The sequence below is a fragment of the Scleropages formosus genome, chromosome 21 (genome assembly GCF_900964775.1).
Source record: "Scleropages formosus chromosome 21, fSclFor1.1, whole genome shotgun sequence".
Taxonomy (NCBI): domain Eukaryota; kingdom Metazoa; phylum Chordata; class Actinopteri; order Osteoglossiformes; family Osteoglossidae; genus Scleropages; species Scleropages formosus.
The window spans coordinates 13209479-13221920 of record NC_041826.1 but is presented as its reverse complement, the minus strand read 5'-3'; the positions used below and the strand labels follow the sequence as shown (position 1 = coordinate 13221920).

The 12442-nt window shown below is 40.1% G+C and overlaps 1 protein-coding gene across 1 annotated transcript; it reads left to right on the top strand.

Moving 5' to 3' along the window:
* Positions 1 to 4828: 4828 nt before the first annotated feature.
* Positions 4829 to 11457, top strand: LOC108918625 (calumenin-like). The gene is made up of 7 exons (XM_018726077.2): positions 4829 to 4914; positions 6969 to 7202; positions 7900 to 8093; positions 8229 to 8395; positions 8497 to 8557; positions 8690 to 8889; positions 10772 to 11457. Exons 1-7 carry the CDS (start codon positions 4859 to 4861, stop codon positions 10874 to 10876), a joined length of 1017 nt encoding a protein of 338 aa, XP_018581593.1. The 5' UTR covers positions 4829 to 4858; the 3' UTR covers positions 10877 to 11457.
* The last annotated feature ends 985 nt before the right edge of the window (positions 11458 to 12442 follow it).

The following is a 12442-nucleotide window of genomic DNA, read 5'->3' as shown; positions in this document are numbered from 1 at the left end:
GGTTCCAAGCCTTCTTCACCCGCACTGTGTGTGAACGAGCCACAGACTGGAGGCGTTCTCCACCCCTTCCTCCTTCTCCGAAAGCATGACTGGTCTGCTAAAGATCTTCCTGCTGGGGACTTTTGTGTCCGTTGCGCTGACGCTCTTCGCCTTGGTGGACTCGGTGGGGGGTCTCATGTACGAACATGGACGGGATGTGCGCGACTTCTGGACTCCGAGTGAAGCAGCTCCCCCAAGGGTCCGAGCGGAGGGCTGTCGAAGTAACAAAGGCATCGGATCGTGACCCTTTTATATTAACAGAGATAACGATTCTGGCATGCATGTAACACAGTTACATTGTTGTGACACACGTGTTTAACACGTTCTTAGTGTCTTTAATTAATGTGTCACTGCAGTGACACGCAGTTAAAGTGTGAAACACGTCTGTAGTGTTCAATATTTTTCTCAGTGTTACACTGTTTTCTTCGAAAATGTTTGAAATGTTGGTATCCATGTATTCCATTAGTAGAACGGTGTCGAGAATCAATGGGACTGAAAATTCATGAACTGTCTTACTGTATAACTGAAGTATGTAGTGCAGCAATATAATAACGGGTGTTTATAAAGAAAGATAGACTTCACGTTTCAAAATATCTGTCGTACTTTAAGGAAATTTTCTGCAGGCTAAAACTATCTTAAAAAGCTAGTATTTTCTTTGCGTGCAGTTGTTCATAAATCTGTGGTAAACTGTGGGATGAGGCACTAGCGCAGTTTTATTATAATGACACGTGTCGATCACGCGCCCCTTAACGACCCCGTTATCCAGTAGCACCATCGGGGAAAAACGCTACAATATTAAAACGTACAGAATATAAGATGTAATGTATATAATATGGTAAAACAGTGTCTTTGGGACTCAAATGTTTTATTTGTTTGGCAGCCACCCATCTTCAGTAGGAATGGTATTTCAAGAACGAAGAAAAAGTAATTCGATAGTGAGTGAAAATTTTGAAAATGTATTTCAAAATTTTGAGAACAATGTGTACAGTCTGTGCAGGCGATAGGCTTGGTTGTTACTTTACATTTCCTCAAGTTTCTGTGTATGTAGAATAATCAATGGCAATTGCATTGATTGTGAAAATAAAAATCTCTATAATCTTGCTAGTGTCATTTTCACTCATATGCTAGTGACTCTCAGTTGTATGTTTCTTTTGTGATGACCCTTCACATGGCATGTCTTTAGCAAACTGTTTTACCAATATAAAATTACAGATGAGTAGTTTTTTTTTCTTCCTTTTTTTTACCTCTGAGTACCAGTAAAATCAAGGTACTTCTGGTGGATGATGGTGTAGAAACTCTTGACACAGTCCTCCATTCTTTATTGCTCATGGAAGCATAACCTGCACAGAATAGAAGGAGTGTCATTCGTGTCCCCTGTTGCTACATTGACTAGGCTGTTCTTTCTTCATCTGAGAAATACAGCGAAATAAAGGCAATCTTTATGTAGGCAGGATCCTGAAAAACTGGTTCATGCTTTTGTTTCGATTCGTCTATTGTAATACTGTGTTATCCGGCTGTCCCTACCAGACTATCCAGGTTACTGATAATACAGAATGCTGATACTAGAATTGTAAGAAGACTAGGAAGTTCTACTATATAATAGTTCTTAAATCACTAGATTTGCTTCCGGTTAAATTCAGAGTTGATTATAAAATCTGACTCTTGACACGTAAGGCATTAAATCCCATTATGCTGGCTTACCTTAGTGAGATTATTGATTCTTACATTTATTCATTTAGCTGCCACTTTTCTCCAAAGTAACACACAATGTTGAGGTTACAGTTATTACAAGCTTACAATTATTTACTCCATGTCAAAGTAACCTGATGATTACATGCCATGGTGGATGTGACCTACTTATGCGAACTGGGGCATCAATTTATTAGTTTCTAGTGGCTGTAGTAATGTTATAAATAGCTCTTTACACACACACACACACACACTGTCTGAAGTCACTTGTCTCAAGCGGGGCCGCGGCGAGCAAGAAGCCTAACTCACCGACACAGGTACAAGGCTGGAGGGGGAGGGGACACACCCAGGATGGAGCGCCAGTCTTTTGAAAGGCACCCCAAGCAGAACTTGAATCCCAGACCCACCAGAGAGCAGGCACAGGCCAAACCCGCTGTGCCACCGCGCCCCCCTAAATTGCGGTTTAGGCATACTTAAAAGTCTTTTTCTATGTAGAATGCCCAGGAGTTGTGTGCAGCCACTGGCACTTAGATTTTTTTCTGTCTTTCAGTTAGGAGTCTTTTTGTGCCTTTCATCTTTGGCTAATTGGCTCACTTATAGCTTTAATAATTAACACAGTCATTGCAGTAATTTAATGTATAGCGAACCATTTATCTGTATTAAGCTTCTAATCCTTTGTTCAGTGCTTTGTGTTAGTGTAAGAAGAGCAATGTATAAGAATAAATTGAATTAAATGTTTTAAAATATGCTTTGGATGATCAGGTAAATACAGTATAAGGTAACTTCAAAACACACAGATTACAAACTGACTACCCACAGAAAAAACTAGTTTTAACTGAACGTTTAAAGTTTACCATTCACCAATATCTTAACCAGGCTGAACTGAATTGCTAAATTGTACAAGGCCCTCATTGATAGGAGTGGAACTCAAGTTCTTTTCGGACTTGCTGAAGGCACATGGGACTTCAGGATTCAGTAATGTGCAAGGCTAGAATTAATATAGTTTGCAGGGTAAGCTGCCGATCAGAGTGGTCCTGTACAGGCAAAAACTGACCAGACACCCACTCTGCCTGTGACTCTAGTGTGGTGAGAGTGAAATTCTTGCGCACGTTTTTGGACAAAGATTTTTGCTGTATATATTTTAGTTCATGCATGATGGATTTCAGCGAAATATTTGTTTATTTAATAAAGGTTTTTAATAACATGGAACTGATGAATGGAGATTATATTTTTCAGATTGGACAGTATGTGTAAGCATACACTTCTGGTGTCTTCGTAGTTGTCACATAGACTCAGGCAGATCAGGAAATGGATCCAGATGCAGAGTTTTATATCAGAATGGCAGTTCCAGCTCAGAGTCACATGGGAATATAGCTCAGGACCAAATTACTTCTTCGTGGGCGTGGGCTGGATCACGGTCAGGGACGTGCAAGGTCTAGGCCGGCTAGGAATTCTCAGGATCAGTACGAAAGCATAGCTGGGGGGACAAAGCGGGGTCGATACCTATATCTTGAAAACGAGAGTCAGTACATAGCATGAGCGAAGGCGTAGATGTTCTGACCGAATTCCGCTACGTCCCAGCAGTGGCTTCCTTCTATTTATCCTAAATCTGAACTTTTTCTCAGGTGTGCTATAGCCTCACCACCAAGAGGTTCTTGTAGTGGGCGTGACAGTAGTCCATTCTCATCTTTTTAAGGAAAAAAAACTGCTGTAGTAAGTGCTAACAGCACAGTGTGTGTGTGTGTGTGTGTGTGTGTGTGTGTGGGGGGGGGACAACCCTGCGATGGACTGGCATCCCCTCTAGCGTGTCCCCCCCCCAGCCTTGTACCCAATGCTTCCGGTATAGGCGCTTGATCACCTCCACCCTGCTCGGGACAAGTGGTTATTGAAATTGGGTGGATGCATGGATGATTATATCACCATCACTGACCAACACCAGACATGAACTGCAGAAGCGATTACGAATTCAGTCCTTCCTGCACTTCTCTTCTCTTGGGCCTGTTTTTCTGACATCTGTCGCCAAGCATGTAGCCTATACAAGTTGTGTTCGCTCAGCTTCAAACACAAATGTTCAAAAGCAGATATACAAGAAAATGCAATTAAAACGAAACGAAATAAACTGGGAAATGTATCACGTCCGGAAATTCACAACTCCTCGACCATTTGTGAGGTGATGCGCGCATGTGAAAAGACACGGGGAATAACATGTCTGCTGTGTCACTAAATATCGGTTGCTTCAGCACACTTGGCCAGTAAAACTCATTCTCTTTCTCTCTTTTCTCTCTCTCAAATACTTTTTGTGGACTCTCTTGACGGACAGTAGGGAAAAATGGGAGCACAGTGACACTCGCTGCACGGTGTTTATTGCGAGTCTCATCTGGACTGGAGTGTCTTGCGGAGTGTCGCCGAGAAACAGAGCGCTCGATGTTCATAAAGCAAATTGGTTACACATGTATTGTGCTTTTTGTACAGTCAGACTTTTATCTAACCACGTGAGTTTTTATAAAACATGTTATATCATATATCATATGGGTTGCGTCTGCTGACAATGATCATCCGTAGCGTGTGAAAGTAATGTCTCTGCGCAGAACACGAAATACACTAACATGACCTGCTGTTATTATTTATAGAACTTCACAACAGGTTTAAGACCTATTCAGTTTAGAGCTCTGCTAAGTACTAGGAAATTCCTTTCCTTTCGCCAGAGTTTGAGTGTATTATGATGTCGTGGTGAGGAACTGAAACTAAAATCTTAATCTAGCGAGAGAAATTCAAATCTACATGGTATAAAATGGTTATCTTACATAAAACTTTATCTTTCATAAACCCAGCAATAATAAACTTAAACGACGTAAACACAATTCTACAGTATCACCTTAGCCTAAGGCTTAGGCTTAGCAGAATAAGTTAGCAAAGGATCCGCTAACTTTGATGTGGATACGTGGCGATTCTTAGCCAATCACATTTATCGTCTTGAGGTGAAGTGGACCAATCAGCGGCCTAAACTGAAACCGCTTCTTTCATGCGGATAGTTCTAAATCCCTAACATGATTGGTTTATTAGCAGGTTTTCCTAGCGGAAATGGATGGAATGGGCGGAGACGGTTTCCGGTGATGTGTTGGCTTGTTGGATGTACAGATTTGTTCGGCTGGAAGCGGAGGCAGTTTTTGCGGAAGAGAAAACGCGGTAAAGGAATTTAAATGAATTTTGACTTAATTTATTTCTTTCAGTTACTAGCTCTTTCTGATTTTCTGCAATTCTGCTAAACTATTAATTCCACTATGTATGTGCCTCTTAATTTTTGTACAACAAAGTGCATTTATATTATTTATGATCTGCATTGATTGAGTAACGGACTCTGGCTGACCGGCTGAAGTGAAGTTTACGCAGACTCAGAGTAATTGATTGATTGATTGAATGTACCCAGAGTTTATGAAAACAGCCAAGGGCATTTTTTTTCCCCATAAAAGTGAATTGGTTTCTGCATTCCTATATTGGGAGTGATTTACTCATCTTACCGCTTCTTTAGTTATTGACATCCTAAGCCTCTAGTATTATTACATAAATCTACAGCTCTACAAATGAGCACATCCCTCTTCTGTAGACTTATTTATTCATGGTGGATTGTATTGTCTCCTGTTATTGCACATATCATTGCTGTAATTTCTGTGCTGTATATTCTGGTTTACATGATCATGGATGGTGCATTATATTAAATGGATGGTGTCCTGCAGGCTTGGAGAACAGAACAGCATCCATAGTTATTGTAACAAGATACTAAAGGATTGGATTGTGAGGACACACATGCGGTTGATGTTTACTGGTCTTGGTAGATCAAAGAGAGTAGCTTTAACACCAGTAATATTCACACCTCAATAAAAAGGGTGAGAGCTACTCTTTGATAACTTCCTGGGGAGATGTGAAGGTTTCCTAGAACACTGAAAGTCTCAGTCTGTAAGGACAGGCCAGGTATAGTATTTTTAGTGTTTAAAATGTCAAGCCTCAGTTTGTGTACAGTAAGGGGTGTATAGGCTTTCATTTTTACCACGACACCTCTGGGATTACCTGTTGTATTTGCCCCACTGTCTAACACCATGTGATATCTGCTGCTACTAACTTAGGCAGTCTGTCAGTGTGGTGAAAATGAGGAAGCTTTTAGCATCATGCCATAGTGAAGCTGTAGTTTCCCTTGTATTCAACTCTGCATAAGACTAGATGATGGTTGCTGAACACAACAGTTCAGCAAGTAAGGGTTTCTTTGAGAATGTGTTGGCTTCTATTTATGTTTTTTCCTCCATGTAACGAGCCCTGTGGACAAAGCCGTCTGCAGTGAATTTTATCGTAGGTGTATGTTTTCCAGAGGCAAGTCTCTGCAGGACCTCAAGTTGCATGAAGCATCTTGTAATCAGCGTGTTGCTTCATGGGTAGTCAGTGAAGTCTGGTAGGGTGGACTCAGATTGTCCTGGATAACATTCTGGGTGCATTTTTCCCTGAACTGGGAGGTGGAGCATTACACACTCTTCACTTCAGAACTTCATAGTGGTGTATAGATCTGAGATCATGGTAGGGTTTTGACTTCATTCTGGGCTTTAAGACATAACTTTTTAATCTAATACTTTGTGTGTGTGTGTGTGTGTGTGTGTGTGTGTGTGTGTGTGTGTGTGTAGTTTGGGATTAATGTATTGGAATTTGGGAGCATTTTGACAGAACTGTGTTTGCACCTTAGGCACTATTTGGACTATTGATCGCTGGTGCCAGTTTCATCTCACTGTAGGCAGTTGCATTAAATACTGACTTTTTTTTAGCTGTTTAAATACTGATAATTCAGTTAATGTGACTCACCTCTAAGTGCAGTTGTGGTTGAAAGTCTGAGCATTGCATCATTTAAAAATATATTTTAAATAGTAGAGCTTTAAGATCTAATTAGCACTGAATAATTTTTCACTTCACTCAGGGTTTGGCGACACTAAGTCTTTGTTTGCCATTTGTGTCTTTACTGGTTTACAGCTTGTGCCTCTTTTTTTGTTGCCTAAGCGAAAACACTTTTCTCTGCCACATCTGCCTTGACGATTATGGCTCCCACCCACAATAAAGCAGACGTCTGACACTGCATTGCAATACCCTTCTCAAACAGATCTCAAGATTGGCATTCTCGCTATGCATTCTCGTTCGTGTTATTCAACTGTAAGGCAATGGATAAAGAGGAAAGGTAAAAACATCCAACCACTTTCTGCTTTTAGCCACCTTTTTTCAATGGAGCTCCGGTCTCTGCTGACGTGCTTGGTGATGTATGTGGTGTACGCTGCTGCCAAACCCACCGAGAAGAAAGAACGCGTCCACCATGATCCACAGTTGAGCAACAAGGAACACAATGACCAGGAAAACTTTGACTATGATCATGATGCCTTTCTGGGCCAGGAAGCAGCCAAGACCTTTGACCAGCTTACCCCAGAAGAAAGCAGAGAAAGACTTGGGTAAGTATTTTGTAGATGAATGGATTACATGTATGTACTATGGAAGTGAATGGATGCCATTTTGACAACTACACAACTGTTATGGACTTGGTTTGTTGGTGCTGTTTATTCTATTGAAATGTTCTGTGTTTTTGCCATTATGTCTTATATTCCAAAGTAAAGCTGCGCTCTTTCTTTTTTTTTTTTTTTTTAAAATAATTGTGCACATAGTTACTAAGTGTGCTCAGAATGACTTCTGTTTAACTTACATTTTAGCAAGTTTTAAAATATTACTTAATTGGGGTTTGCTGGCATTAATTGGATTAGCTTTCTGTTTAGGCTTGTTTTGTTGGAAAGAACATGGGGGAAATTGCAGAAAAAGAAGTGAATGTTTGAGCCACTTGTCTCAGCAATTTTTGGAACTCGCTGAGTGTATCCTGTGTTTCTGTAGTGTAAACATTGCTTAAAACTGATATTGTCAGCTGGATTCTTCTACTTGCTGAGGGAAAAACATCTGCCTCCTTTCTCTTGTTGGACAGAAGACTGATTTCAGAGCACACCATTGGCAATATCTTTAATCCAGCCTTCCTTTAGGGAGCTGATGTGCAACTTCCTGTAGTGTTTTCAGAAATTGCACCGTCTGCTTTTCCTGTGCTTATCCGGCACATGCTTCCTGCCTGTGTCTTGGCCAAACTCTCTCTCTTTGTCTTTGTCTCAGAATAATTGTTGGTAAGATTGATGCAGATAAGGATGGGTTTGTTACTGAGAATGAGTTAAAAGCTTGGATTAAAAAGGCCCAAAAGAAGTACATCTATGACAATGTGGACCGACAGTGGAAAGATTTTGATCTGAACAGTGATGGCATGATCTCCTGGGAAGAGTACAAGAATGTCACATATGGCACCTATCTGGGTAAGGTTGTTGCGTTAAGGAAACTTTTGGCTGCTCTTATTGAAATGTTTATTTTTTTTAATGTTCTGATGAATCTTAGAGAATCCATAGTCTTCACATGTTCATTAAAATGCTATGTAACTATGCATCCCACAGATGAGCCTGACCCTGATGATGGGTTCAGCTACAAGCAGATGATGTCTAGAGATGAGAGGCGCTTCAGAATGGCAGACACAAATGGTGACATGATTGCCAGTAAGGAAGAATTCACAGCCTTTCTTCATCCAGAGGAGTTTGACTATATGAAGGAAATAGTTGTATTGGTATGTTTGCATTTTATAAAGGGAAATTATTCCAACTTTTGAGAATGACAGATAATATGCAGAAATTCACAGCTACTTTTCCTCTCCTGTTTTGTCTGAAGGAAACTATGGAAGACATTGACAAGAATGGCGATGGTCTTATTGATCTTGAGGAGTACATTGGTAAGTTTGAAAGGTGTCTGAGGGGTACCTTTGCAAATGCACTTTCAGCTCTCGAATATTCCTATGAAAGTTGTAGACCATGTTAGTTCTTGTTCACAGTCCCTCTTGTTTGACTGGTATGCCACCTCTCAGGGGACATGTATAACCATGAAGGTGACTCCCAGGAGCCTGAGTGGGTCAAAACAGAGCGTGAGCAGTTTGCAGAGTTCCGAGACAAGAACAAAGATGGGAAAATGGACAAAGAGGAGACCAAGGACTGGATCCTGCCTACAGACTATGATCATGCTGAAGCGGAGGCCAAACACCTGGTGTATGAGTCAGATGCTGACAAGGTCTGCTATTTTCTTACATTTTTTGATGGTGAGGGACTGGGGGTAACAGTTACATATTTCAATCTTTCATTCTTGTTCAGCTCTCCAAGATCTGTTTTAATTGGTCTTTCCTTACATAACAAACACTGATAGTCACACTTAAGAGTGCATGTAAGGGGGTAAAAACTCCCAACAGTGAGGAAGGGGAGAAAATGTACCTTTGGGTATCCAATTACCAGTAGGTGTCCAATCCTCTGGGGCATTTTAATGTGGTGGTAGTTGTCCTGTGTGGATATATCTAGTACAGAAGAATAGTATGTTAAGGCAGTGCAGTATTCTGTAGAAGATAAAGTTGTTACCTGGTTGCTCGTTGCATTGGTCAAGGCAGACAGTCGTTGGCTCCTGGCCACGGAACCTGCTGGTTGATGTAAGCGATTGTTGGTTTCCAGGAGCAGGTGACACATTTGGAAGGTGGTAGTACGCTAGTGCCACTGTGGGTCTCGCTAGGGAATTGGTGTTCAAAGGGACTCGATAGCTCAGGAAAAAAGAGACAATACCCCATGAATATATCAATGGGTTCAGCAAGATTAAAGTGGAATTTGATTCTGGCTCTCAATACAGTAATGGAAGGTTTGTGCTTCACTGCAGTAAGTGGAGCGTTCCATAATTTGGAGGCCAAAGGCTTTGCTACTCAGTCTTAATAGTGATGTCTGGGACTAAGAGCAAATTTGTGTTGTGTGATGGTAGAGCACAGCTTAAGTTGTAGTTAGTGAGGAAATAGGTGATTAGCGGTAGTGCTAAACCTTTGAGCACCTTGTGAGTTAAGAGCAGAACATTGAAATTGCACCTCTGTGTGACAGGTAACCAATGAGCAGATTGAAGAATTTGTATAATATACCACTATTTCTAGGAGACTGTTATAATCTTTGCTGCAGCATTCTTGATAGTTTGAAGGGGGGGTGATTTAAGCAAGGCAGCCAGACAACAGAGCTGAAGTAGTCAGTTTTTAACCCTAAAATTTGCATAGCGAGCCATGAACTGACACTTGCAAAAATGCCCTACAAGAGCAGAAATTTCAAGTGAAAATATGAGCCTTGATAATGTTGAGCATCACTCAAGACAAGCAGCCATCCCTCCACCATTTTTCACATGGCTTCTATCTTGCATTCTAGATGTTTCTTAGCCATTGCCTGCTTGCAAGTATTTCAGAGATTTTCTGACTTTTTGTACTGTAAAAGCTATAATAAGCACTAAAGGAAGCAAACATTTATAGAAAATGTTTAAAGGGGGGGGGGCGCGGTGGCGCAGTGGGTTGGACCAGGTCCTGCTCTCCGGTGGGTCTGGGGTTCGGGTCCCGCTTGGGGTGCCTTGTGATGGGCTGATGTCCCATCCTGGGTGTGTCCCCTCCGGCCTTACGCCCTCTGTTGCCGAGTAGGCTCCGGTTCCCTGCGACCCTGTTATGGGACAAGCGGTTCAGAAAATGTGTGTGTGTGTGTGTGTGTGTGTGTTTAAAGATGCTGAAAAGCAAAGCATTATGCATAAAATTTCATACTTGGAAGTAATAAAATTGGAATTTATTTGAAAGGCAAGATCCCAAATGACTGTGATTTGATGAATAATTTATTGCTCAGCAGAGGCATTATCATCATTACAAGTGATTAGTTATGAGAATTGCCTTTGTTTTAATTCTGTTGAGAGGAGCTTCACGGAGTGCTTTATAATAAAATGGGTTTTAACGATAAAGCAAACTTGAGATAAATGTGTGTCTGTGGCTGAAATTCACCCTGACAATGCTCAGGAAAAGTGGTTATTAAAATTGGATGGATGGATGCATATGTGAAAACATGTTTGAGAATTTATTAAATTACAGTTGCTAACGTATTGATGTTTTAATTGATTGCAGGATGGCAAACTGACCAAAGAAGAAATACTTGAAAAGTATGACCTGTTTGTTGGAAGTCAAGTGACACAGTATGGTGAGGCTTTAGTACGACATGATGAGTTTTAAATGCTTCAGAACAAAGACTTTTAAACCAACTAGATAACAATAATTTATTTTTTATGACTTCAACACAATACTGCTCTTTTTGTCCAGCAAACATGTTGGAAAGAATTTTTTTTGTGTGTTTCTGAAGGCTGACAATTTTTAATGTGTGTAAATTTTTCTATAGTACATTTTGGTTATTCTCAGTTTCTGTTAGGGTAGGTATGGTATCTGTTATGGCACCCTGGATAAGCATGACCTCTTTACCTGGGTGGATTTAGAAGAGACACTATGAACGCTGCTTGAATCAATCTTCCTTCAACACAGAAGTGCTGTGTAGTAATGTGAAGCTGCCTATGTCCATAATTTAACCTTTTTTTTTTTTTTTTAAATAATTGAACAATACTTTTAAACTTTTGTTTGAAAATACCTGCATTTCATAAAATTTTGTAATAGTTTGTAACATTTCAGTTTTGTGACTTTCACTTGCTGAAATTGGAAATATCATTTTCCATTGAACCATTGAAATTTCATGTAATACATGCCTTCTTGAGATTGTGCCTTTTTAATTATTAAAAAGAATTGGAATGTTAACAGGGGAAAAAGCCATGGTTTTTTTTTTTTTTTTTATGTGTTTGAGTTCTTCATTATGTGAAGTGAATTTTCTGCATACATTGCAGCTAACAAATGTCCTATGTTAATTTCTAGAGATTGGTGAAATATAGTGAGAGGGTCATGGAAATATCAGGTTCATTTCTACCATATCTCCCTATGTGTGCTTTGCACGATTGTTATTGATTTCACATTTCTATTGTGTCCCGGACTTTTTATGTTCGCGGTATAATCAGTTACACTTCACTTGCTGCTTTTCCTGAAGTAATTAAAACTTGCTTTAACCTGTGTTGGTATCCCCCCCCCACTGATTTTGAATGTTACTGCAGTAGAAAAGCTTTTTTTCTTCCCAAAAAATAAAATGTTTAACCAAAGGAATAATTCTGTGGACTTTAAATTCTTGACAGTTGAGTATTAGAAATTGTGCTTACAGTAAGTACTTAGCACTACCTCCTATAGGCTTTTACTATAGTATTCCTTTTTAGCCTGTGGAGTAATTTTTCATTTCCTAAGTTTTTAGCAATTTTGAGTATTTGAATGAGTTGATGTCTCACTCTGGTTTCATTTAGTGACCTGTTTCTCAAGAATGCATCTAGCGTAGTAATCGGAGTATTACTGCATACAATTTGGCTTTATAATTGAAAACCACTAAAGGAAAAAAAAACTCATTTATCAGTAGCAGCAAATTTTTTTTGGTCACCCACGAACATTTTCATTTGCTGGTGGACCTGAGATCTGAAATTTCCATAAAGGTGGAGTGTATGTGCACTGAAGACCATAAGATTGGAGTCATCCTTGACAACATTAGGAGGCTTCACAAAGCATAACCTTTGAATAACCTAACACTGAGTAACCTTCAGCTATTTGACAATATAAACTTTTATTTACTGAATGCATTATGCAATTATGGGAGTATGGTGTGCTTCGTGAGCATGGGGGGCCGGGGCCACCGCTGCGGGCCATTTGGTCTCCGTACAG

Coding starts and splice junctions, on each gene's coding strand:
- LOC108918625 (XM_018726077.2), top strand. CDS start 4,859: ATGTACAGATTTGTTCGGCTGGAAGCGGAGGCAGTTTTTGCGGAAGAG. Junction 4,915..6,968: donor TTTGCGGAAGAGAAAACGCG/GTAAAGGAATTT, acceptor TTCTGCTTTTAG/CCACCTTTTTTCAATGGAGC. Junction 8,094..8,228: donor CACATATGGCACCTATCTGG/GTAAGGTTGTTG, acceptor TGCATCCCACAG/ATGAGCCTGACCCTGATGAT.